The 21738-nt window shown below is 49.9% G+C and overlaps 1 protein-coding gene across 1 annotated transcript in view; it reads left to right on the top strand.

Moving 5' to 3' along the window:
• PAPPA2 (pappalysin 2) overlaps nucleotides 1-21738 on the top strand; it is a 93584-nt gene that overhangs the window by 29584 nt on the left and 42262 nt on the right. Inside the window, exons 4-13 of the mRNA XM_068416771.1 lie at nucleotides 6351-6644; nucleotides 7590-7782; nucleotides 9281-9402; nucleotides 11714-12206; nucleotides 12749-12877; nucleotides 13528-13619; nucleotides 13878-14071; nucleotides 15112-15249; nucleotides 18720-18855; nucleotides 19085-19304. Coding sequence (XP_068272872.1) covers nucleotides 6351-6644; nucleotides 7590-7782; nucleotides 9281-9402; nucleotides 11714-12206; nucleotides 12749-12877; nucleotides 13528-13619; nucleotides 13878-14071; nucleotides 15112-15249; nucleotides 18720-18855; nucleotides 19085-19304 — 2011 coding nt within the window. The remainder of the gene's footprint in view (nucleotides 1-6350; nucleotides 6645-7589; nucleotides 7783-9280; nucleotides 9403-11713; nucleotides 12207-12748; nucleotides 12878-13527; nucleotides 13620-13877; nucleotides 14072-15111; nucleotides 15250-18719; nucleotides 18856-19084; nucleotides 19305-21738) is intronic.

The following is a 21738-nucleotide window of genomic DNA, read 5'->3' on the forward strand; positions in this document are numbered from 1 at the left end:
AGAGCTGTGACTCCAGACCTGACCAGGCAGGGAGCATAGGCCACTTCCGAATCCAGCTGCAAATGTGAGGTTGACTATCAAATTAAACCATGTTTTTATGACTTGGCTTACTACTTGCTGCAGGCAAGGTTCTCCTTGGCTTCAGTGAATTCAAGGCAGACCCTTAAGGTCAACAGCCCTGGCAGGATACAGAACAGTCAAAACGGCAACTGCTTCACTGGAACATAAATGTATTGTGTGTTTTCTCCTATTTCTGCTCTCTCTTTTTCCTGCCTCTCCCTCCACCTCTTCAGTGTCGAAGTTTTCTGGCAAAGCCCTCTATATTTTGCAGTCAAAACATCTAAAGTGTTTCTCAATAAGTAACTGGAAATAATTACTCCTGACACCTGCACAGCAGACCTAGAACTTCTTTTACAAGTGTGTGATGTTCAACCCTTAAAAGTTTTACGCTGCTGTTAAAGATCTGTTTTAAAGTTCTTTTTTGCCAGTTTCCCTCCCTCAATGAGTTTCAGGAGGCAAATCTCCATGAAATTTATTCCTTCAGCTTCCAGAAATCACTTCCAAGGCTCAGCTTGACAATCATCTTACTACAGCAAGTGCTTCAGCCACACATGTTCTCTTCAGACCCCTCCCAATGGCTAACATGGAGTTGTATGGAGGGGTAAACAGGGTGACTGGTTTCATCAAAAGCTTGCATTTAGCTCCGGTCTCAGAGTTTGTGTCCAGCCAGGGACACAAGAGGTGGCACCATCTGGAAATGTTGGATCAGGGTTTTACCGCAGAGGTTTGGGGGAAAGGGGTGTTGTCTTGGCTCTGGTGCCAGAGCTGTGAAGTATGAAGCTGGATCTGAACTTCTTTGAGGCTCTGGCACAGGTTGAAGACTTTGGTTCAAGACTGTCCTTAGTTTTAGATTTAATGAGCTCGGGAGGGCGGGTGGCGGACTCTGTTCTCTGTAAACAGTGGGCTCCACCACATCATCAAGTGTTTTGTACCATGCGCAATGTGTATTATTGTTCAGCACAGAAGAAATTTAAGACTGAGCAGGTCATGAATATATGGCTTTTGACAAGACCTACTGGAGAATCTGAGTAGATGTGAAGGTAAAAGAGTGAGGAAAGAGCAAGGAAAACCTTGGGAGGAGTGAATAGTAGTTTAAGGGGCAAACAGTGACTATGGGTGGAGACAGGTCTTTACAAAAGAGAGGGGTCTGTTTCCAAGAAGACAGACTCCTTCCCTTGCTCTGAATCTTGCTCATCTCCTGTCTATCCTGAACTTAAAATATTATGGTCAGCACACAGGCCTTGCTCCCTGCTGTGCCACTGTCTGCTTCTATGGAGTAGAAATGCCATGCTGACTTTTCCCTACACACGTACAGACCTTCTCATGCTTTGGTTCTCCTCCTGAATCAAACTGGTTCCTTGAGTTTGAGTTGACTTCTCCAAGAAGCTAACCTGCCTCTTGGCTCCAGAGACTCTTGGTCAGGTTTTGCTCTGTTTGTATCTCTGAACTGGGCTTTCTTGGATGTTTTCAAGAGAAATACCGTGAGACTTTTTCTTTCAAACTGCCTTCCCTTCTTCTATATTAACACTTCCTCTCATCCCAAAGGTCACTAAACATACTGTTTCCAAACTGTTCTCTGTCAGTCCTTCCCTAGATGTTTTTTAATCTGCTGTCTAGACTTTGAACTCCTTAGAAACCATTATTTCATGACCTTTGAATGTGTCTTTCAAGAGGGTCCTCCTCTCCTTCCTGTTGGCATCTTTACCTTCTGGAAGTCTTCAGTGAACTTTGTTTTTCATCCCCTTCTCTTCACCTATGCTTGGTTTTGGGCTACCAGAAATTAAGTGACAATTTCTATGCTGAGATCTATTGCTCTCCTCCAGATTATTTTCGTGAGTAATTTTGAATTTCAGGCAGCCTTCCTTGAAGGTTTAGGGATCATTTACCATCTTAGACCAGTAGTAATACCAACAGCAACTGCATTCATTGAAGGGTAAGAGATAATTACTGACTTGGAGAAAGCAAACTGATCTATGAGACTTCTATAGGCAGTATTTCAGCTGCTGTGGAGCTCCTAGACAGAGACGACTTGCAGCCAACTAGCAGCAGAGGTAGAAGACCTCAGGTCTGTTTGCACCGCTCCCTCTAACCATACTGTCTGTCTCAGTATTTCCACCATAGTCACAGTGAGTTCCTCTCAAATTCAGAGTTCTTGCTTGGAGTCTGGAATGAATTTTCTGAGAACTCCGAAGTAAATCTTTTTAATTACAAAACACAAGGAGCAGAAGAACTCCTGTCATATAAAAACCTTAGCTTTCCACAGTGGAAAGCCTTGCCTCAAAAACCCTAGCAGTGTAATAATGCAGATGCTTTAAACTTCATGTGTAGCTGCATGTGAACTGTATTTGCATAAACATGGTTGAAAGGCAGGGGAATTGTTAATATTTGATGTTATAAATACTTTCTGCAGTTATATAAGCTGAGGCCAGCTCATATATCTGGCTGAGGTCAGTGGATCCTGAAGGAGGGCCAGCCATTCCATCAAAGGTACCTTGAGCAATGGCCGTCTTCCTGTCTGACTAACCGTCATGTGTTTGTTCCATTAATCGCCATGACTCAGTGTTTGGGGAAGACGGGCCCTGTGATACAGGTTCAGCTTTGTGGTTTGCTGTTTAAGGATCCTGTGCTTGCTTGAACACGCGTTCTCTACAACAGCCCTGACCCAGGAACAGGTTGGCTTCTTGAACCAGAGTCCTTCAGCATTGCCGTTGATCGTGGCTAGAAGCAGGGCAATGTCCTGGGACTGGGAGCTTCCAAGGGATGTGTGAGTGAAGATGAAGTGGGGTCCCCATACCAGTGCTAATCATTCACTGTACTGATGGACTGGGCACCTCTTGTTGCTTGTGCAGAGTTGAGGCTTGACCTTGCGGACATTACTAGCTCTGCAGCTGGTAGGTCTGGAGGGAGAGGATGTTGTGAGGCCAGACCTCAAGCTTTCCAGCTGCCTGGTCTCGGTTGGGTGAGCAAGTCCAAAGAAGACTCTGGTTCACCTGCCTTGGAGTACTGGACCCCCTTGATGTCACAGGAACATGACACTGAAGTTTTTAGCTTGGTTGTGTAAATGCTGACCTTGGGGGCCTCCTTGGGCTGGTTCTCAGGCATGAGATGGAGAATTCACTTAAAGTCCAATTTAGCCCATCTCCCAGGGCCAGGGGAAGGCACAGGTGAGAAGGAAAGCCTGATCTGCAGAGGAGAGAGAGGGGAGGCTGATCTTGTTGGGATGTTACGAACACTTCCACATCTTGCCTTCGCAGCCAGGACCCTGCAGAGGGGAAATACAGCTTCATGGTCCAAAGCTGGGAGCTCTCCCAACTCATCAGGGAGCTGTGGGAACAGGGAAAGGAGGGACAGGGACGTTCTGGAAGGAAGCAGAGTTCTCATGCTGTTTCTAATACTTCCATTTAATTAGCTGTAAAAAAAAAAAAGTACTAAAAATATGATTGTCCTTGTAGAGTGTGAGGGAGGAATGGGATAGGGAAGGCAGCAGAGAGGAGGGGGAGGGACAGGGTATCCCAGCCTTGGCATCCCTCCCCTGTGACAGTTTTCCCCCTCCCTCTACTGGAACCCCATTTATTCCACCACATGGGAAGAGTGTTGGGTTTCTGCTGGGAGGAGGGCTGCTTGGTCACAGGGCCTCCCGTGCCCCTGCTGCTCAGCCCCAGTCCTTGTGGTTAGTGCTGCAGGATGCATGCAGAGCTTTCACATCTCATTTCTATTTGTTTATGAACGTTATTTTCTTTCTGCATGCGCATTCCTCCTTTCAGACCTTTGGGCATGCAGCCCCCTGCCTTGTTCAGCTGCAGAGATGCCTTTTATTTCTGTTCCCTCTTCTCTCATGTCCTGTTCTGATTAAAATGAGAAGCAGCTTTTTTTTATGTGCCCACTGGGTTCTCCATCAATGAGATGCCCTTTGCTATCTCTAGTATTTACCAGCCTGGTAACTGAGAGGGGGACGGCTTGCAAAAACCTAATGATTGACAGGACACAATATGAAGGTTCCCCAAAGTATTTTTCAACCTCTGTACCTTCTTGTGCCCCATCTCCAGTCAACTAAAGGGCCAAGAGCTGACTGATAGGATACAAGGTCCCCTGCTCTGGTGTTTTACAGCTGGGGAGAAAGGGAATGCATCTACTTTGTGACCCATCCTTTGCCTCAAGCCAACAAGCTGCCCTGGGTGTAAGATCCACATTGTGGGGAGGAATAGCAACTGACATGAATTTTTAGCTAGGAAGTGGTGCCACTTCACAGGTCAGTGGTGGTGTCTGCCAGACCTTTCATGAGCTACACACGCAGGATGCTCCATAGAAGATGCTACTCCTATTTCTTCACCCTCTTGCAACCCTGTTGGGCTGGAGAGAATTGCTCAGGGCATCTCTGAAGGACCCTTTCCAGCCCCAGCCATGTGTTCATCTAGCATGGCTCCACCAGAGGAGTCACAATCCTACTGGTTTCCTGCCAGGGACACCATGATCTGAAGAAACCCTCTCTTGGAAGGAATGCCCAGTACTTGAGGACATGGGGTGGTTCAGTAGGCATGGAGCTGATCCAGAAGCAGATTTCAAGCAGTCTATGCTGTGACTGGAGACATGATCACATGGTGGGCCTCTGCCAGTTTTAATTCTGCTGGCAGGGGCAGCAATCAGCAGCAAAGAAGCAGTAGCAGAGGCTCTGCTGTGAGGTAGCTGGCACAGTAAATCTTCCAGGGCCCTCCAAAGGAGGAAGCAAGCTGTGCTGGAGCCAACTATTCACTGTGCTGCCATCCCAGGCGTCCAGGTTAAAAGTAGTTGGGTAAAACCAGCCTCCCATGTCATGGAGGTATCGCCTGGAGTCAGCCTGGGCGCATGCTGGGGTCTGCTTTTTGCCACCTCGTCTTGCTGATGTTCCCCAGCACTCGCTCCACTGTAAGGCAGCATGGAAAAGTGGATGGACCAAGGAAGTGAGATGAAGAAAGGGGAGGAAATGGCCACTGAAAAGCCTCAAAACAGGGAGAAAAGATGTAGAGTTTCCAAAGACATTTTCATTTGGGCAAAATAAAAGTAAGCGAGAAAGGAGAGGTAAGTCTTGTTCTTGAGCATTCTCCATGGACTGTTTCCCAGCAGATGTGGTACAGAGTTCTTGGTACAGGGTGTGCATCCCAGGTCAGAAGTCAGAGATGCTGGCAGTGAGCAAAGGGAAGGCTCTGCTCCTCTTGGCTTTCCTCAGCACCATTGCTCCTTGCTCTTCCCATCACAGGTGGGGGGGCAGGAGAGGAAAAGCACCTTCTCCTGCAGCCAAGGGTCCTATCCAGCTCTGTGCTGTTGCTGTCAGTATGAGGTGGCAGTTCTAAACAGTTTCTGGGGGACTTATCTGTACCCATGCTCCAGCATCTTTGACAGTTGAACCTGCACCAAACTGGCTTGGAGATGTGCTGTCCCTTTGTTGCCCCTCTGAGTCAAGGGGCTGGCGTGCCCCAGTGAAGAGGAGTAGGGCTGTGATGGTGGGGGGTTCTCACCTGGTTCACTTGGTGCACGTTGCCCACACAAAGACCCCTCTGAAGGAGAGGAAGGGATCTTCAGGAGCTATGTTTTAGAAAAATCTCACTCTAAAATACACAGTGAATTTGAGTCAGGTTTGTGGTGGAAGCTTAGTGGATTGCAACAGCACCTTGTATAAGTTTAAATTTGCTCCTTAGGGTCTGGTTTGGAGGTGAAGCAGTAGACCATTGATGCTGTCTCAGTAGGGGCCAGAGGCAGTGCATTTGAATCTTCATATGGACTTCTGCTGAAGGTGGCTTCTAGTTGTCACAGCCAAGTGTGTCAGGAATTTGCTAGGCACCTTGTTCTGCTCACCTGCGGGAACTGGTATGCTTTAGCCACCTGTCTAGGCTAGGGAAGGTCTTCTCTCCTCTGGCTTAAAAGATTATTCCTGTAAACCCACAAGCATGTCTCAGTTTGGTGTCTTGTCTACAAACCTCATTTGGAGTTGTAAGTGTGAACCAAAGCAGACACTGAATAATAAACATGCAAAAAGACACAGAAGGAAATGGTAGCTGAAATGATTGAAGACGTTGAGGTGAGTGGTGTGATCAGAAGGGGAAGAAAAACCACCCATCCCATTCCACTCCGAGAGATCAAAGGAGCACTCTTCCCATCCTACAAGAGGGCGAATATGTCCATCTTCAGGTCTCCATCTGGCACCTCATTTGTGACCTGGAAGCACAATGAGAAGAATTTTATCTAGCACAGGTGAGTCACAGCAGCTGCCTGCTATCTCTTTCTCTGGATGATGTTCTCTGTACTTGCAATTCCAGGTGGAGTTGTCCTCAACCCTGCTTATTATGGTATGCAGGGCCACACGAACACCATGATCCACGAAGTGGGACATGTTCTGGGACTGTACCACGTCTTTAAGGGAGTCAGCGAGCGGGAATCTTGTGACGATCCCTGCAGGGAGACAACTCCATCTATGGAGACCGGAGACCTCTGTGCCGACACTGCCCCCACCCCAAAGAGTAAACTCTGTCGGGATCCAGACCCTACCAACGACACCTGCGGCCAGACGCATTTCACAGGAACGCCCTTCAACAACTACATGAGTTACACAGGTAACGAGTGACCGTCATTAGGGGGTCACCGACCCAAGAAACTTGGGTTTCTCTTCCTTCTGCCTCTATCCATAGTGCCTTCCCTTGTTCCCTCACTGATAAGATGAAGGCCAGGTTGGATGGGGTGTCTCTTCCTTCTGCCTCCACCATCAATAGTCCCTTCCATTGTTCTCTCGCTCATGATGATGAAGGCCAGGTTGGATGGGGTGTCTCTTCCTTCTGCCTCCACCATCAATAGTCCCTTCCATTGTTCTCTCGCTCATGATGATGAAGGCCAGGTTGGATGGAGCTTTGCGCAACCTGGTCTAGTGGAAGGTGTCCTGGCCTGTGGCAGAGGGGTTGGAGTCCCTTCCAACCCAAACCAGTTTGTGATTCTATGTGGTCCCCTGCGGTGGTCAGAGATGCGGCAGGCTGCAGCCTGTGCTTGCAGTAGCTTCTTAGCCCCTTTCTTGCTCCACCCCTCCCTCCCTGCCTGTCTGTGGGTCACTGGAGATGCACCGAGGCCATTCTTGTCTGCATGGTGGCGTGCCTTTGTTCTCTAGTCCTGAAATTATTTTTTATTATTATTACTACTACTACTATAATTTTGGACCTTAGAGTTGAGTCCTTTTGGCTTGGTTTCCAAAGGCATGCCGTGGAGGGCCGGCATTCCTCCTGGCAGACCAGGAGGACCACAGCCTGAGGAGCAATTCTGTCACCCACTGAGTCCCGTGCGGGTGGCGGCCCTGCCCGGGCGTTGGAGCGAGTGCAGGGATGTGGAGCTGCTGAGGCAGTGCCATCTCGTGGCTCTGGGGACACACGACACCAGAGAGCCACCACACGCTGGTGTCTCCCAGGTCTCCCCAGAGGTCCCCAAAGCCGAATTTGGAGATCGGGAAAGGGTGCACGTTGCCATGCCCTGCTAGCCGATCCCTGCCACCCTCAACCTGGCCTCTCTTCCCCCAGATGATGACTGCACCAACACCTTCACCCCCAACCAAGTGGCCCGGATGCATTGCTACCTGGACCTGGTGTACCAGCGCTGGGGCCAGAGCAAGAAGCCTGCGCCCATCCCGATCCCTCCCATGGTCACGGGGCAGACTCAGGACTCCCTCAGCATCTACTGGCTGCCTCCCATCAGTGGTGTCATCCACGAGAGGTAATGGATCTGCTGTTGTGACAGTCTGGGGTTTGCACAGGAGCCTGCTAGAAGGGACAAGGGACCCTCTGTGGTGCAGACCCCCCCCTCCCCATCCCTTTTCCCCATTGGTTGTCTCCAGCAGAGCCCTCAGACACAAGAGCCAGGCTGCTGCGATGGCCTCGTTGGCACACGGGCTCTCCTGCAAGCCTTCTGCTGTTGGGGTGCCGGGAGGGGAAGCCAAAGAGCGTCGGGAGGCAATGCCAATTCTTAAACCCCAGAGTGCAATCATGGAATGAAAAATGAGCTTCATTTAGCACTTATTGTATAAAATAGCCATTTACCAGGAGGAAATGCAGCCTTGTGGTTAAGGCAGGGAGCTCGAACCGCAAGAGCTGGGTTTTGTTCCCAGCACTGTCACGAACTCGTGGTGTAACTGACTGGGGGTAAGTCAGGGAACTTGTCAAGCCAGAGAAACGATGCCAAGGCACTAGAGTTGGTTGGCTGGTGAGCAGTGCATGGCCCTGAGCGCCGGGTGGCTGTCTTCCTTCTCCCCAGTACCAAGGAGTCACCAAGACGTGAATATGCCACCAGTGCCTCTATTCAGCAGCCCCCCTTACTAAACCACTTTGGTTTCCACAAGGTTTTAGGTCTATGTTTTTATTATGGGACCAGAAGCACATGCTAAAGGGCTCTTGAATTTGTTTTATAGCTGCTTCACAAAGTTTTATCTTGCAATTAATAGAAAAGTGCTGTTTGAGGGCAGCTGGAACACTCTTGGGTCAGTGTTTGCTGCCTTTTCAAAGAACTTCACCCAGGGATAACAAGAGCATGTGCCTGTCGACCCCCAGGCAGGAGAACCTCTGAGTGGTCTTGAGTCATCCAAACAAACCGCTTTGGTGGGGAGTGGAGTGGTTTGGGAGCAGGAAAACACGGGTCTAGGAGGCAGGCACTGGGTCTTCAGAGCCATCCCCAGCTCTCGCTCATAACTGGCTCAGGAGCTGGTCCAGGGTGGGGGTCCTGCATGAGGAACTGGCCAAGGAAAGGGGCTGAGGCTGACCTTTATCACAGGAAAGTGCCTTTTTCTTTCCTGGACAGCACAGTGGGACCCCCTTCAATTGCCATTATCGTGACCGTTTTGCAGTAGTGCTGAAAGCCAAAACCTGACTCCGGGGTTTAGCAGAGAGAGACTCAAATGCACCCACCCAACTGCAGAGGCATTGCCCTGGGAAGCACGAAGTCCGTCATCCCTGTTTTGGGGGTAGGGAACAGGTGCCTCAATGGCTCATCGAAGACTACCCAGAGAGCACGTAGAAGAGGAGGGATTAAATCCAGCTTGTCCCACGGTCTCTCTTATTCTCCTGTCTCTGACAAAGCTCATTCCAAGCAGGATGATATGCCCAGAGAGCTCAGCTTCTCTGCTTTTCCACCTTCCCACCTGATCCTGCCTGGACAAATGTGGATGAAAAATTAACCGGTCACGATTAGACATGCCAATGCCAATGTCTTCTGCCTGCAGGGAGCCGGACCCGCTCTGTGACGACTGTGCAGAAGATGGCACTTTCCGTCAGTATGTGCATGAGGCCTCTTCCCCTCGGGTCTGCGATTCCTCCGGCTACTGGACCCCAGAAGAAGCAGAAGGTAAACACCTCCTCTCTTCCCCTGGCTGTGAATCCCCCAGACAGAGATAAGATCATCTTGGGAAAAGAAAAAGAAGCTTTTTTTTTTTTTTTTTGAGTGAAATGTCCCCTCTTTGGGGAGGCTCTTCAGTGCAGGAAGGAATTCTAGGTGCCCAGGAGATACCTGGTAACTGCCAGCTGCCTTTGGACAAACAAATTGACACCCTGATATTAACTCAAATCATTGCCCAGGAAGGTGTTAATGAGAGATACTGGTCAAAAGGGAGGGGCATTTCATTGAAATAATTCTTGCAACATAGATCTTGGGACCTCATCCAAAACCTCAGGGGCATTCATAGGCTTTGATGCAGCCTGGTCCAAAGGGAGCAAGAGCAACTCCTTACACAGTCCCACTGAGTCTGTACCACGTCCTGGGCAATCTGAGTTGGATACAATTCCTTGATTCTCCTATGGATACAGGCTGAGAGAGTTGGAGCTCTTCAGCCTGGAGAAGAGAAGGCTCCGGGGAGACCTTCTAGCACCTTCCAGTACCTGAAGGGCCTATAGGAAAGCAGGAGAGTGACTTTTTACAAGGGCATGGAGTGACAGGATGAGGGAGAATGGTTTTAAACTGAAAGAGGGACGTTTAGATTAGATATGAGGAAGAAATTCTTCCCTGTGAGGGTGACGAGACACTGGTCCAGGTTGCCCAGAGAAGCTGTGGCTGCCCCCTCCCTGGCAGTGTTCAAGGCCAGGTTGGATGGGGCTTGGAGAAACCTGGTCTAGTGGAAGGTGTCCCTGCCTGTGGAAGGGTGTTGGAACTGGATGGTCTTTAAGGTCCATTCCAACCCAAACCGTTCTATGATTCCTCACTGGCAAGGTGGAGAGCAGGGTGTCACAACTTCTCTTGTGTTGAGACCCAGATGTTGGCTTAGAGACCCACCTTGTGGGCATGGTGGTGGCTTTCAGGGTCATGAAGCTGCCATAGGAGTTGTTGGGCTTTTCATACTGCCTCAACTTCTCCAAGGGCAAAGCAGAGGAGGCAGAAGACGAGGTGAAATGATCCTGTGAGCTGTATGTAGCCTGCATGCTGCTGTTGAACCACATGGAGCCAGAGAATCTGCTAGTTCTGTGCACCTGAACATTTGAGCCACTGAGGCTGACTGAAAATGTGCCACGGCAACTGCTGGGAAAGTGCAGTTTTGACATTATTACACCTTTGGGATGTAGCCTGTGCTTTGAGATCAGGAGTGTCAGGGTGTAGCTGAGATTCTGTGCCTGAAAACCCTTTAGTTGAAGTATCTCTTGCTAGCATTGCAAGTTAAGGAGTCAACTTAAAGAAATAATCAAATTTGTACTTGTACAGTGATACCAAACCAATCAAAGCTTCGCTCATTTATCGTCAGCGGTTCCTGTTTCCCTGCCTGTCTGACTCACTGACAAATTAAAGCTGCTTCTGGAATTATTGGACGTTGTTTTCTCCTATGCATGACCTGCCATTATCACAAGTGCATGTTTGTTCTCGTGAGAAAGAGACAAGTTTTATGGTTTTTAGAAGACTAACATTAACAGATGCAGGCTTTGAATTGGTGTTGGGTCCTAAGAAATGTTTGCAGTAGTGGCTGAAGACCAGGGTATTTCTACTACAGGGTGATGAATTCCAGCGATGCTTTCTGAGACTGAAAGCCCAACACTACATTTTTCTTGCTGAGTGCTAATCCACCACCAAGGGAGGCAGGCTGAGGATCTGAGGTCAGCCTGGGCACCATCCTGGTGGAGGAATAGCCTTCCAGAGCTCCTTCCCTGCCTTGCTTTGGACCTGGTCCCTTCCTGCATGTGACCTATTCCAGCACGTGCCTGTGGAAAGCTTCAGTCTCTTTGCTCTGCGTAGCCCATGTCCTAACCCGTGGAGCCACAGGAACTGAGTCAGAGGCCCTTAGCAAGCCTTCTTTGCCCCCGAGATTACAGAGCAAGCTTTGTGTCCAGGCTGTCTCTGGAGCTGCTGGTGGCACCGTGACCAGCTGCAGCATTGATACTGTTGTTACTGTTTTAGAGGGCTATGAGGCACAAGGCTTGGGAGATGTGGTTCTGGTATGTGTACCCAGGAGCTGAGAGCACTAGTGGTGCTTATTGCTTTCTATCATGTTAGGGCAGATGCCACCAGCTCTGGCACATGCCTGCAGTGGGTGCAAAACCGCATGGGTGTGCAGCTATAGCACAGAGATGCATAAGCACCTATGGGGTACCTGCAGGGAGGATGGTCCCTCTGGGTCCCCTGTGAGGTCAGCTGTCCCTTGGTTCTCATCAGCTCCCTCCTTGTCCCTCCTGCCTAGGGCCCCCAGATGTGGATCAGCCCTGTGAGCCCAGCCTGCAGGCGTGGAGTCCGGAGCTCCACCTGTACCACATGAACATGACGGTGCCATGCCCCCAGCCGGATGGCTGCATCCTGGAGCTGCGCTTCCTGCACCCCGTCTACCCCCATTCCCTCACTCTCTGGACCACGTACCTCTCCACGGGTTCTCCCAAGGCACTGTCTGACATCGAAGTCTTGACAGAGCAGGGGGAGTCCATCCATCTGGGCCCCCTGGACACCTTCTGTGATGTCCCCTTTACCGTGAAGCTCAACATCCCTAAAAAGGTGTCCGGAGTCAAAATCTACACCTTTGACGAGAGGATGGAGATAGACACGGCCCTGCTGACCTCCATGCCCCACAGCTCGCTCTGCTCTTCCTGCAAGCTGATCCAGTACAGAGTCCTCCGCGACCCCCCGTTTGCAAATGGATCCCCCACCACCCCAGCACAGGCGCACCGCCAGTTCGTCGACACGTGAGTGATGAGGCTGCTCTGTTGCAGGCTGAGTTGGGTGGCTGGGACAATTTTGATGACCTCCTCAGGTCCTGCCTTTGAATCCCTGGATGGTTTTACTTGTGTTTTGTTTTTTTTCCCCTCCCTGGGAATTACCATGCTCAACGCCATGAGTGTATTCCCTATTCAGCATTGAGGAAGCTTGTTGCAGACCCATCATGCTAGCACAACCCTTGCCCAGGAGCCCAAGCTGTCTAGAAGGAGCTTATTAAACCCAGAAACATTTTCCCCATGAACATGACCAGTAAAATCATCGTTTGAGTTAATGCAGCTTCTCCCAGCTCAGATCCCAGGAAAATAAGTGCCAGTCCCCTCTGCATGACCTGGCAGAGACCCTCTTCCCACAGTCTCTGCCTCTGGCAGTTTAGAGTACGAAGACATGTGTCAAACTGATCCTGCCTGGGCACAAACATGTGATTTCTATGACTGTGGTGAGCAAATCTGTTGCAGATGTATGGGCTGTTCCTTCCTGCACTTTGTTCAAGTCCTCTTTGTTCCTGCAGGGAAGTCACGCCTGGGCAGGTGTACCGCTACCAGGTGCAGGCAGTCACTGGGACAACCTCAGGAGAAGCCTCCCCACCACTTGTCCATGTCCATGGAGCACCCTACTGTGGGGATGGGAAGGTGACCACGTAAGTCAAGAAACCCCAGTGTGACAAGTTATATGCCTGAAGCTTTTTTGCTCCTTGTATTTTGGGATACGTAACTCTGTGCACAAAGGAATAGGTATGAATGGAGGCATTTCTGCCAACTTTTCCCATCAGGTCTGTTTTCTGCAATATGAGGACAGAACCTTTTCAAGGAAACTGCATGGGCTTTTTTTCCTCGTGAGATGCCATGCATGTCAGCTGGGGGCTGATTCTTGTCTCCTCTTGGGCTTACCTTCTCTCTCTCCTCTTCTCCAGCTCCCACTGAAACACCAGCCCCACCTCAGAATGTCTTGCCCTCTCCAACACTTGCTTTCTCCAGCAGCAAGTCTTCCTGATGCTTTGTTCTCTACTTCCTCCATTGTATATAGCTTCATTTTCTCCCATAGTTCTTGCCTCAGGTCTTATAAGAAAATCACAGTACAGTCATGCCTTCTCCCATATGCTGTGTTTTCAACATCTCTTTGTCTCCTGGCAAGATACAGTGTTTTCTCTCTTCCACCTGTGGTTCTTCCTCTTCTCCCTGATTCTGTGGAAATGGAACCAAGATAGGGGGTCCTCACTCATGATTGGGCAGAAGCACAGGAGTGTTGAGTCAAGGGTCGTGTTAACATGTCTGGCTGTTGTCCTCTTAGGAGCCTGGAGGAGGAATGTGATGATGGGGACTTGCTGGATGGAGATGGCTGTTCCAGGAAGTGTAAAAAGGAAAAAGGCTTCAACTGTGTTGGTGAGTCTAAATGGATTGAGGCATCCTTTTGAGGCAGGAATCAAAGCTATAAGTTATTCACACTGCTTCTCAGAGCAATGGGTGATGCACCTCATTGCAACAAAACATGGATCTGCAGCTGGAGTGATCCACGGAGCTTGTCAGGCCCTTGTGGTGGGATATCCCAGGGCTAAATGGCCAGCACACCTCCTGGGACAGGAGGAGATACATGTGCGTGTAGCCTGGTTTGTAAACAGGTCATCCCTGATCTCCTTGCAGGGGAACCAAGCCTGTGCTACGTGCACGACGGGGATGGCGTGTGTGAACCGTTTGAGAAGACAAGCAGTGTCCTGGACTGTGGTCCCTACACACCTGGTGGATACGTGGATCTGTGGGCAGCAAAAGCCTACGCTTCCCATCAGGATGCAAAGTCCTGCCCTGCTTCCCTGGTCACTGGAGAGCCTGTTGTGAAGGTGAGCGAAGGCATGGCCAATAGAAGACCTGGGCATTTCTCACACCTCTCTTTCAGTACTCCTTAAGCCCAGGAGCTGCAGTACAGGGAGGGGTGTTTCATCAAGGCAGGGACCACCTCCCCTGACCACGCAGTTTGTTAAACAGGGACCACTCCCATCCCACCAGCTAAATGCACAGATTTGAGCATGTGAGTAGTCCCACTGTCAGTTTGAAAAAATCCTGTAAGTCTAATACCTTATAAGGTCAAGGCCTGAAAGGATAAAATCACACATGCATCAGCATCTGTGCTGCTCTCAAACTCTCTGATCTGAAGCCAAGGCAAAATCAATGGGAGAATTCCCATCTTTCATATGGGCCTTGGAGCAGCGCCTGGAGGTCTAGGACGGGATTTCGCCTGATCGATGTTAACGTGATGTGTGTATGTTCTTTCCTAGCAAGCTGAAGAAGGACAAGAAATATGTAGAGAGGTTATATTTAGCCCTTTATACATGTATTTCTATTGACCTGATATAAGGAACAATCTTCTCGGGAGCTACAGCATGATTAAATTGCCTGGATGTACATGTCTAATGAAATTCCTTGGGCTCAGGTGTCTGCTCCTCTAGAATGACACAAGTGTCTGCCAGGCCTGTGTGGATGTCTGGGATACCATAGGGCATCAAATGGCACAGAGGTCTGGTATTCAGGCAAATGAATCACACCTTCAGTTCTCATCAGCCCAGCCACAATCAGGAGGCTGTGGTCTTACCTACCATCTTACAGCTTGGTTCATTATTTCTTATTCAGCCCCACAGACACCATGGGGTGCTTAAACAGCATATCTACAGCACCTTAAAATGGCAAAGGCCTCCTGTGCACATGTGCAGACAGTGAGATGTCACTCCTGCTTAGGAACCCACATCCTAATTGTCTTCATGCTAGGAACCAGCTTGGGATCCTTCTCAATTTTTGTCGAGTCTTCCTTGAGGTTTTGTAGGTGCTGTTTCTTTCTCTCACTTTCCTTGCTTCTTTCTGGGTTAAAATAAATCTCTCCTTTCAGGTGTGTAAATCCTACCTTCACGATGTGCCAAAGGACCTTTCCCTGACTGCTTGGTTCCCCTGCATTCCCAGTCAAGACAATGCTCAGGATCCAGATGAGGAGAGGATGCCCTTGGGTGATGAGGGAGTTTGGCTCAAGGTAAGTGAGGATGTGTGGTCAGGCACAGAAGGATTTGCTTGTCTTTGCCCCAGCCCTTTGGTGACATAGACTCATCCTTTTCTCTCCTGTAGGAGCTACAGCAGTCTTAAAAACTGCTCAGAAAGGACTTTATATCCTACTGAACTCTTTGCAAATCCCAAATGCCTGTGGCTGGGTCTTATGTAGTTGCCCCATTCCCACTGCGAATAGTAAACCCGTCCTGGGGCAGATTGCCAGGAGAAGGGCTGTGCCCAAAACCAGAAGCCCACAGAAATGTGTTGAGGCTGAGAAACAACTTGCTCCTGACTATTCCCTGTGCTCAAGCTGTGCCGTTACACCCGCAAAGGGTGGGCACAAGCTGTGTTTAAAGTCCTACTTGCCTTTGTTCCCTGGGGCTGTGAAGAGCAACAGAGGGTAACTGGGTATACTCTGTCATCCTGAGGGGTCCTGAGCACTCCAGGTTGCTGCTGAGCACCCTGAGCCCACAGAAATCAGCTGTGGCATGTAGGTCCTCCTCCAAAGGAGGCACTTCTGTGCCCAAGATGTTGGTCCTGCAGCCCAATGGGGGCTCAGGGGCTGCCTCCACAGCTGGGGGCTGCCTTTGAGAGGGCACCCGGAGGGTCCAACCTCTGTTTGAGAGGTTTGACCTCTGTTTGAGGAGCAGGACAGAGGAGAGCTGAGGGTTAGGCCAACGTGATTTTTACAGCGTTGATTTTCTGACCACAGACACAGTTTAGAGGTTTCGTGGCTGTTGCCTGGTGTTACTGGAAAGCTGGGCTCTGGCGTGCTGCTTCCTCAGCAGTTCGAGGGGCACCTTGCCCTGCTTTGCTCCAGGTTGTCTACAGAGGACCTCTTCCCAAGACGCTCAGACAACTTGATGAATCATCAAACCTGAGTCAATAAACACTGCTGTTACCTCTGAGGTCCTCTGTCTCTCCAAAGAACTTCCTTTAACAGCTTTTTTTTCCCCCCCTTTCTTCCTCGTCCGTGTGCTCACAACCTACTTTCCAGCTCCAGTCTCCAGCCATGACAAATGTGCCTCCTTTCTTCCTTTGCTAGCGAGAAAGCAGCGATCTCCTCCTCTGCCCTACCTAGATGAAAGCTTACTTTCCACTTCTCACCAGGGGTTAAAACGTGTTCCAGTTTTATTGGAGCTTGTGGTCAGTTCTCTTCCTCTATAGATGTTTATAGTAAAGACTTTCATTACTGGTTCTCCGTGCTCTCTTTAGGAGTGCTATTATTTTCCACCCATAAAATTATTTATGGACTAGTAATAAATATGCCCTTTTTCTTTTTTCTTTTTTTTTTTTTTTTAATAGAGTTTGCCTGATTGGTAACATATTGGGTTAGGAAAGACAGCTTCTTGTTGACAATCTGCCTGGTACACGCGCCTGCTGGGACACGAACGGTGCTGTTCATGCACATGCGTACCCATGTGTGCATGGTGTTGTTTTGTGGCCACCAGCTCCTGTGGCCATTTTAGAGCTGTTGCACCTGTGTCACCCGGGTTAGAGCCACACCACAAAACTCATCGGGTGGTAGGAATCGCTTCCTACAGCGTTTCTCAAGAGGTGGCACCAACGAGCAAGGGAAAGGCTGGGTCATAGAGTCGTAGAATTGTTTTGGTTGGGAAGGACCTTTAAGATCGAGTCTAACCGTTAACCCAGCACTGCCCAGCCCACCACTAACCCATGTCCCTCAGCACCACATGCTGTAAGTGGGCTGGGGGCGAAAGGTGTGTGTGTCTCTGCCACCTAACGAAGCATCTACCACGCACCGTGGGTCTGTCTGCAGATGGCAATAGTTATGATTTGCAGATCTCTGGCCGTGCTTTGTTCTTAGTTTCTAACACATCTGACGAGGAGAGAAATGAAAATCACTTGTAAGCAAGTCAGGGTGTGTAATATGCAGGAAATTAAACAGATAGGGGGAGAGGGACGGAGAAAAATTTATGAAGATAGCCTCCTGTTGCTGGGCATGTAATACATATTAAAAAATAATAATGGGGATGTTAGTCAAGTCAGCTGCTGTTGGTCTAACTTGGGGCCAGTGTCCTTCACAGTAGATGCACTGTAGGAAGGGGAAGACTAAACCCTCCACCCTAAGCTGTGTAGACCAGGGAAAGCCTTGCCTGACTTCTCCAACCATCTCTCCTCCCCTGAGGAACCACGCTTGGAGGAGCGGGCAGTGGGTGGCTGGGTTCAAGTCAGCCAGCTCCTTGGGGCTTCCCAGCTCTGTCCTGGGGGGCTCCTTGGAGCAGGCTGCAAGCACTGCTGGCTCGTCTTTCCTCCTTTCTTTCTTTCCTTTTTTCCCCTACTTTTCTCACCAGCTTCTGTGCTCAGGTGAGGAGACAGCAGGGATACACCAAACAAAAAAAAAAAAAGGGAGGGCAGCTTCAGCCTCCTGGTTCCCTCCTTGAGAGCAAGCCCTGGCCAAGGGGAGCATGTAGGCAGTGGTGGGGACTTGCTCGTGGGGTGTTTGCTGCTGAGTACCTCCCTGTGGGGTGGAAGCCCCGGGCAGAAGCCCAAGGCTTTCTCCTCCCATGCGTGAGCAATGCCTGGTGTGGCATGAACCGCCCCGAGGCTGGGCTGCCATCACAAATCGGGTGGTTGTCCCCTCCGCTGCAGTGGTCTGCTCCTTGGGCTGTGCCTGTCCAGCCACGACTTGTCCTCCTCCCAGACACACCTTTGCCTTGCATTTCTGGGCTCCCTCAACAAAAACACTCCGTAGGGTGGCTCTTGATCAAAACACATCTCGGCACTGGGTGGGGGGAACCAGGGTGGGGGAGAAAAACATTTCTATCCTCTTACTTCCCAAGAACATCTGCCCTGCCATGACTGATGCTGGGAGTTTCCCGGCTGCCTCCTGTAGCCTTCGGGGATGTAGACAAGTGGGGAGCTGTCGGCTCTCCTAGCAGGCAGGACTCCTTCCCACAAATCTTTCCGCGTGTTGGCTGACAGACAGTTTACAGTCACTCCAGGTACTGGGGCAGTTCTCTGTTTTGTTTTGTTTTAAATGGAAATATTTTGGTGGCAGGGCTGGCAGCTCTGCTATCTGGGTGCCTCGCTTGCCCGGCCGGCACCAGGCAGGGTGGGAGTCGGAGCCTGGTGAAGGGAGGGCAGAAAAGGGGTTATCCAGGTCTCGATCAGGTGATGCTCAATTTTAAGAGCAGCAAATGTGGAAGCTGGGAAGATGCCATAAATTTATGGCAACGTGGGACTGATACATGTGGGGAAGTCTAGTGAAAGTGCGAAGGGAATTAGGAGGGAAAGGACTCTGTTCCTGAACCCTTCCTTCCCTGCTCTCTCTCTTCCCATCCATTTCCTCCCTGCACATCTGCAGTCTCTGACCCCTTACCCTGCTCCTGCTCTCCCTCCACATTCCCTCTTTCTCTTCCTCTTGCATAATGGGATCAGAAAGGCTGTATTTGGTATGCATGCTCTCAGGGTCTCTCTTGCCCTCCTGCCCAGGTATGCTTTGAGAGACCTGCAGTGCCCACCTCCCTCCTGGTCTTCCTGGCCTCCGACGGCACCATCCCAAGCAACCAGCGCAAGTCGAGGGTCACTGTCCAGCTGAGCAACGTAGATGGGCTGAACCACTCTTTAGGTGAGCAACCTATGGGCTGTGGCACCAGTCTGTGCTGTCCCGGCAGGTACACCAGGAGCCCCCACCATTGCTGCTGTCTCTCATTGAGTTGGATGCTGGTGTCCCCTGTTCCCCCTTGAAGCATTTTCTGCTTCCCAAGCTGGTCTGTTGGGATGTGTGGGGGAGCAGAAGAGGTAAATCAAAAGCAGAGACAATATCCCTGGAGCTGAGCTCATGCCCTGTCTTGCAGGGACGTATGAGCTGTCATGCCAGCACAACCCGCTTGTCATCAACGTGACCCATGGCCAGGACAACTCGTCCCACCAGGCTGCTTCGGTGCTGCTCAACTTCTCCTCCCCTCTCGTGGGCATTGCAGCCGTGGCCTTGCGGACCTCAGCTCAGCCTGGCTCCTCCAACCCCACCACTTGCCTCCTGCAACACGAGGAGGGACGTGGCCATCAGCACTACAGGTATGGTCTCCTCGGGGCACTTCCCAACGGGCACCCAGAGTACCTCCCTCATCTGGGGCTTTGTACTTCAGTTCTGGAGTTTTTATCTACTCACTGAGTGTTTTGTGACTGTTCTCGGGTGGCTTTTGAGGTGTTACTGGAAAATGCAGTGTAATGAGTCTTGGTTTGCTTAGCTCACTGTGGGGGAAGGAAGGCAGGAAAATAGATTTTGTGCGTGGCCTGTGCATCTGCACAGAACCGTGTTAAAGGACTGTGCCCTGGTGTGAAAACCAAGCTCCCTCTGCTAAGGAGTTATTGCTGAAGGTTGCTGCTGAAGCTGAAATGTTGGCTGCTTCAGCATGTTCTTCACAGGCTCCATCTCCATCCATTCCAGTCTTCCCCATGCTGCGGGAGGTGGGGACGAAGCTCTCCTCCTCCTCCTCCATCGTCCATCCCAGGCTCCTCACCAAGTCTCAGGCTGCCCCAACATAACGTGGCGATAGCAACAACAGTAGCAGCTGGCCCCTAGCAGCTTTGGCCAGGGTCATGGCATCACTGCTACTGTCATTTGCCTTCTGTTGATGGCCCTGGATGGACGAACATCCCCGATAACGAGTGAGCGTGTATGTGTTTGTCTAAAAGCTTGTGGGATCATGGTACAATTGATTTATGTAGAGTTCTGGAAGCCATGAATATCCTGCAGTTGCTTTTTACTTTTTTTTTTTCTTTAAGAGCACGTGTAATTTATATAGAAACATAAATCTCAGTGAGTGAGCATATAAATATTATCCTCAGCCTTACATTAAAGGATCAGCGTCCACCCGAAATGCAGTCCGTTTCCTCCTGGTAGCCGTTACAGCTATGTACACACATGCTTCTTAAGGCCCTAGCCAACTGATGTGGTTTTTCAATTACATTTTCTCATGCTTTAAAATAATTTTGCACTCTCATTGCTTGAGAGATCTCCCCTCCCCCTTAGAAGTGACTGCAAGGAGGAACAGACTGACCGGACGCAGCTGAGCATCGCCTGTGGATGGGGAGAAGCTCATATAGGGACAAATAGAGAGGAAAAGAGATGTTTTTCTCTTAAAAGTCACGTTATGGCTGAAGCACGAGCCAGTTCCTGTATCGCCAAAGTGCCCAGAGCTGCGTGCTGTCCCCTTTGCGTTGGCATGGCAGGACCCAGCAGGCTCCTCACGTCTCCTCATCCTCTCTCTGCCGTCCCGTGGGCTCCCGGTGGCCTTGGCTTAGCTGCGGTGTGCTGAATTGCAGGTTACACATGTGCCCTGAGCGAACACTCACAGTAAATCAGATCTCCAAAGTTTTCAGAGTAGGAAATGCTATTTTATAGTATTATCATAGAATCATAGAGTGGTTTGGGTTGGAAGGGACCTTAAAGATCATCTAGTATTGCTTTTCTGGACAAAAGGCTTGAATATTTAGAGGGGGGTTAGGCTTACAGCCTCCAGTAGCCTCACTAATAATAAAGGATCTGCCTCTGTTAAGTCAGGAAATATCCAAGTAGCCCCCCCTTATTATATTTTCAAAATCTATTTAATCTCCAAAAGTAATGTACAGCAATATTTCTATTTTTAAGGGCTAATAATCTATTTCATATAAGGCAGGTGGGGTCTGGGGGAAAAAAAATCCCCTATAAAAATCCAGGAATATAAAATCTTAAGAGGTTTAGAGACAGTTGACTGTGAAAGATCACAGAAGATCTGTGTTATTCCTGTGAAGAATTGAAATGACCGTTGCACGCACCCAGCCTCACATAGACAGTACGTGCATGCGAGAGCTCTCCTGAAATCACAAAATCAGTCAGGTTGGAAGAGCCCTCTGGGATCATCGCGTCCAACCATTGCCCTGACACCACCATGTCAACTAGACCATGGCACTAAGTGCCATGTCCAGTCTTTTCTTAAACCCCTCCAGAGATGGGGACTCCACCACCTCCCTGGGCAGCCCCTTCCAATGGCTAATGACCCTTGCTGAGAAGAAATGCTTCCTAATGTCCAACCTGAACCTCCCCTGGCCAAGCTTGAGGCTGTGTCCTCTTGTCCTATTGCTAGTTGCCTGGGAGAAGAGGCCGACTCCCACTTCACTACAACCTCCCTTCAGGTAGTTGTAGACTGCACTAAGGTCATCTCTGAGCCTCCTCTTCTCCAGGCTAAACAATCCCAGCTCCCTCAGCCGTTCCTCATAGGTCAGACCCTCCAGACCCTTCACCAGCTTGGTCGCCAGGGACAGTAACAAAAACAACAGAGAAATGACGTTTCCTGACTTCAGTCTAAAAATGCTTGTTGCCAAAATAATAAATATATGACAGCTTGGTATTTCTGTAGCATCTTTCATCTTGAAGGATCTCAAAGTGCCTTGCAGGCTGGGGAAAGCAAAGAGATCATCTTTTGGCTGATGAAATGCAGCCATCTCCAGGTCAGGATGCAGCGGGAGT

This window comes from Nyctibius grandis, chromosome 21, assembly GCF_013368605.1.
Source record: "Nyctibius grandis isolate bNycGra1 chromosome 21, bNycGra1.pri, whole genome shotgun sequence".
Lineage (NCBI taxonomy): Eukaryota > Metazoa > Chordata > Aves > Nyctibiiformes > Nyctibiidae > Nyctibius > Nyctibius grandis.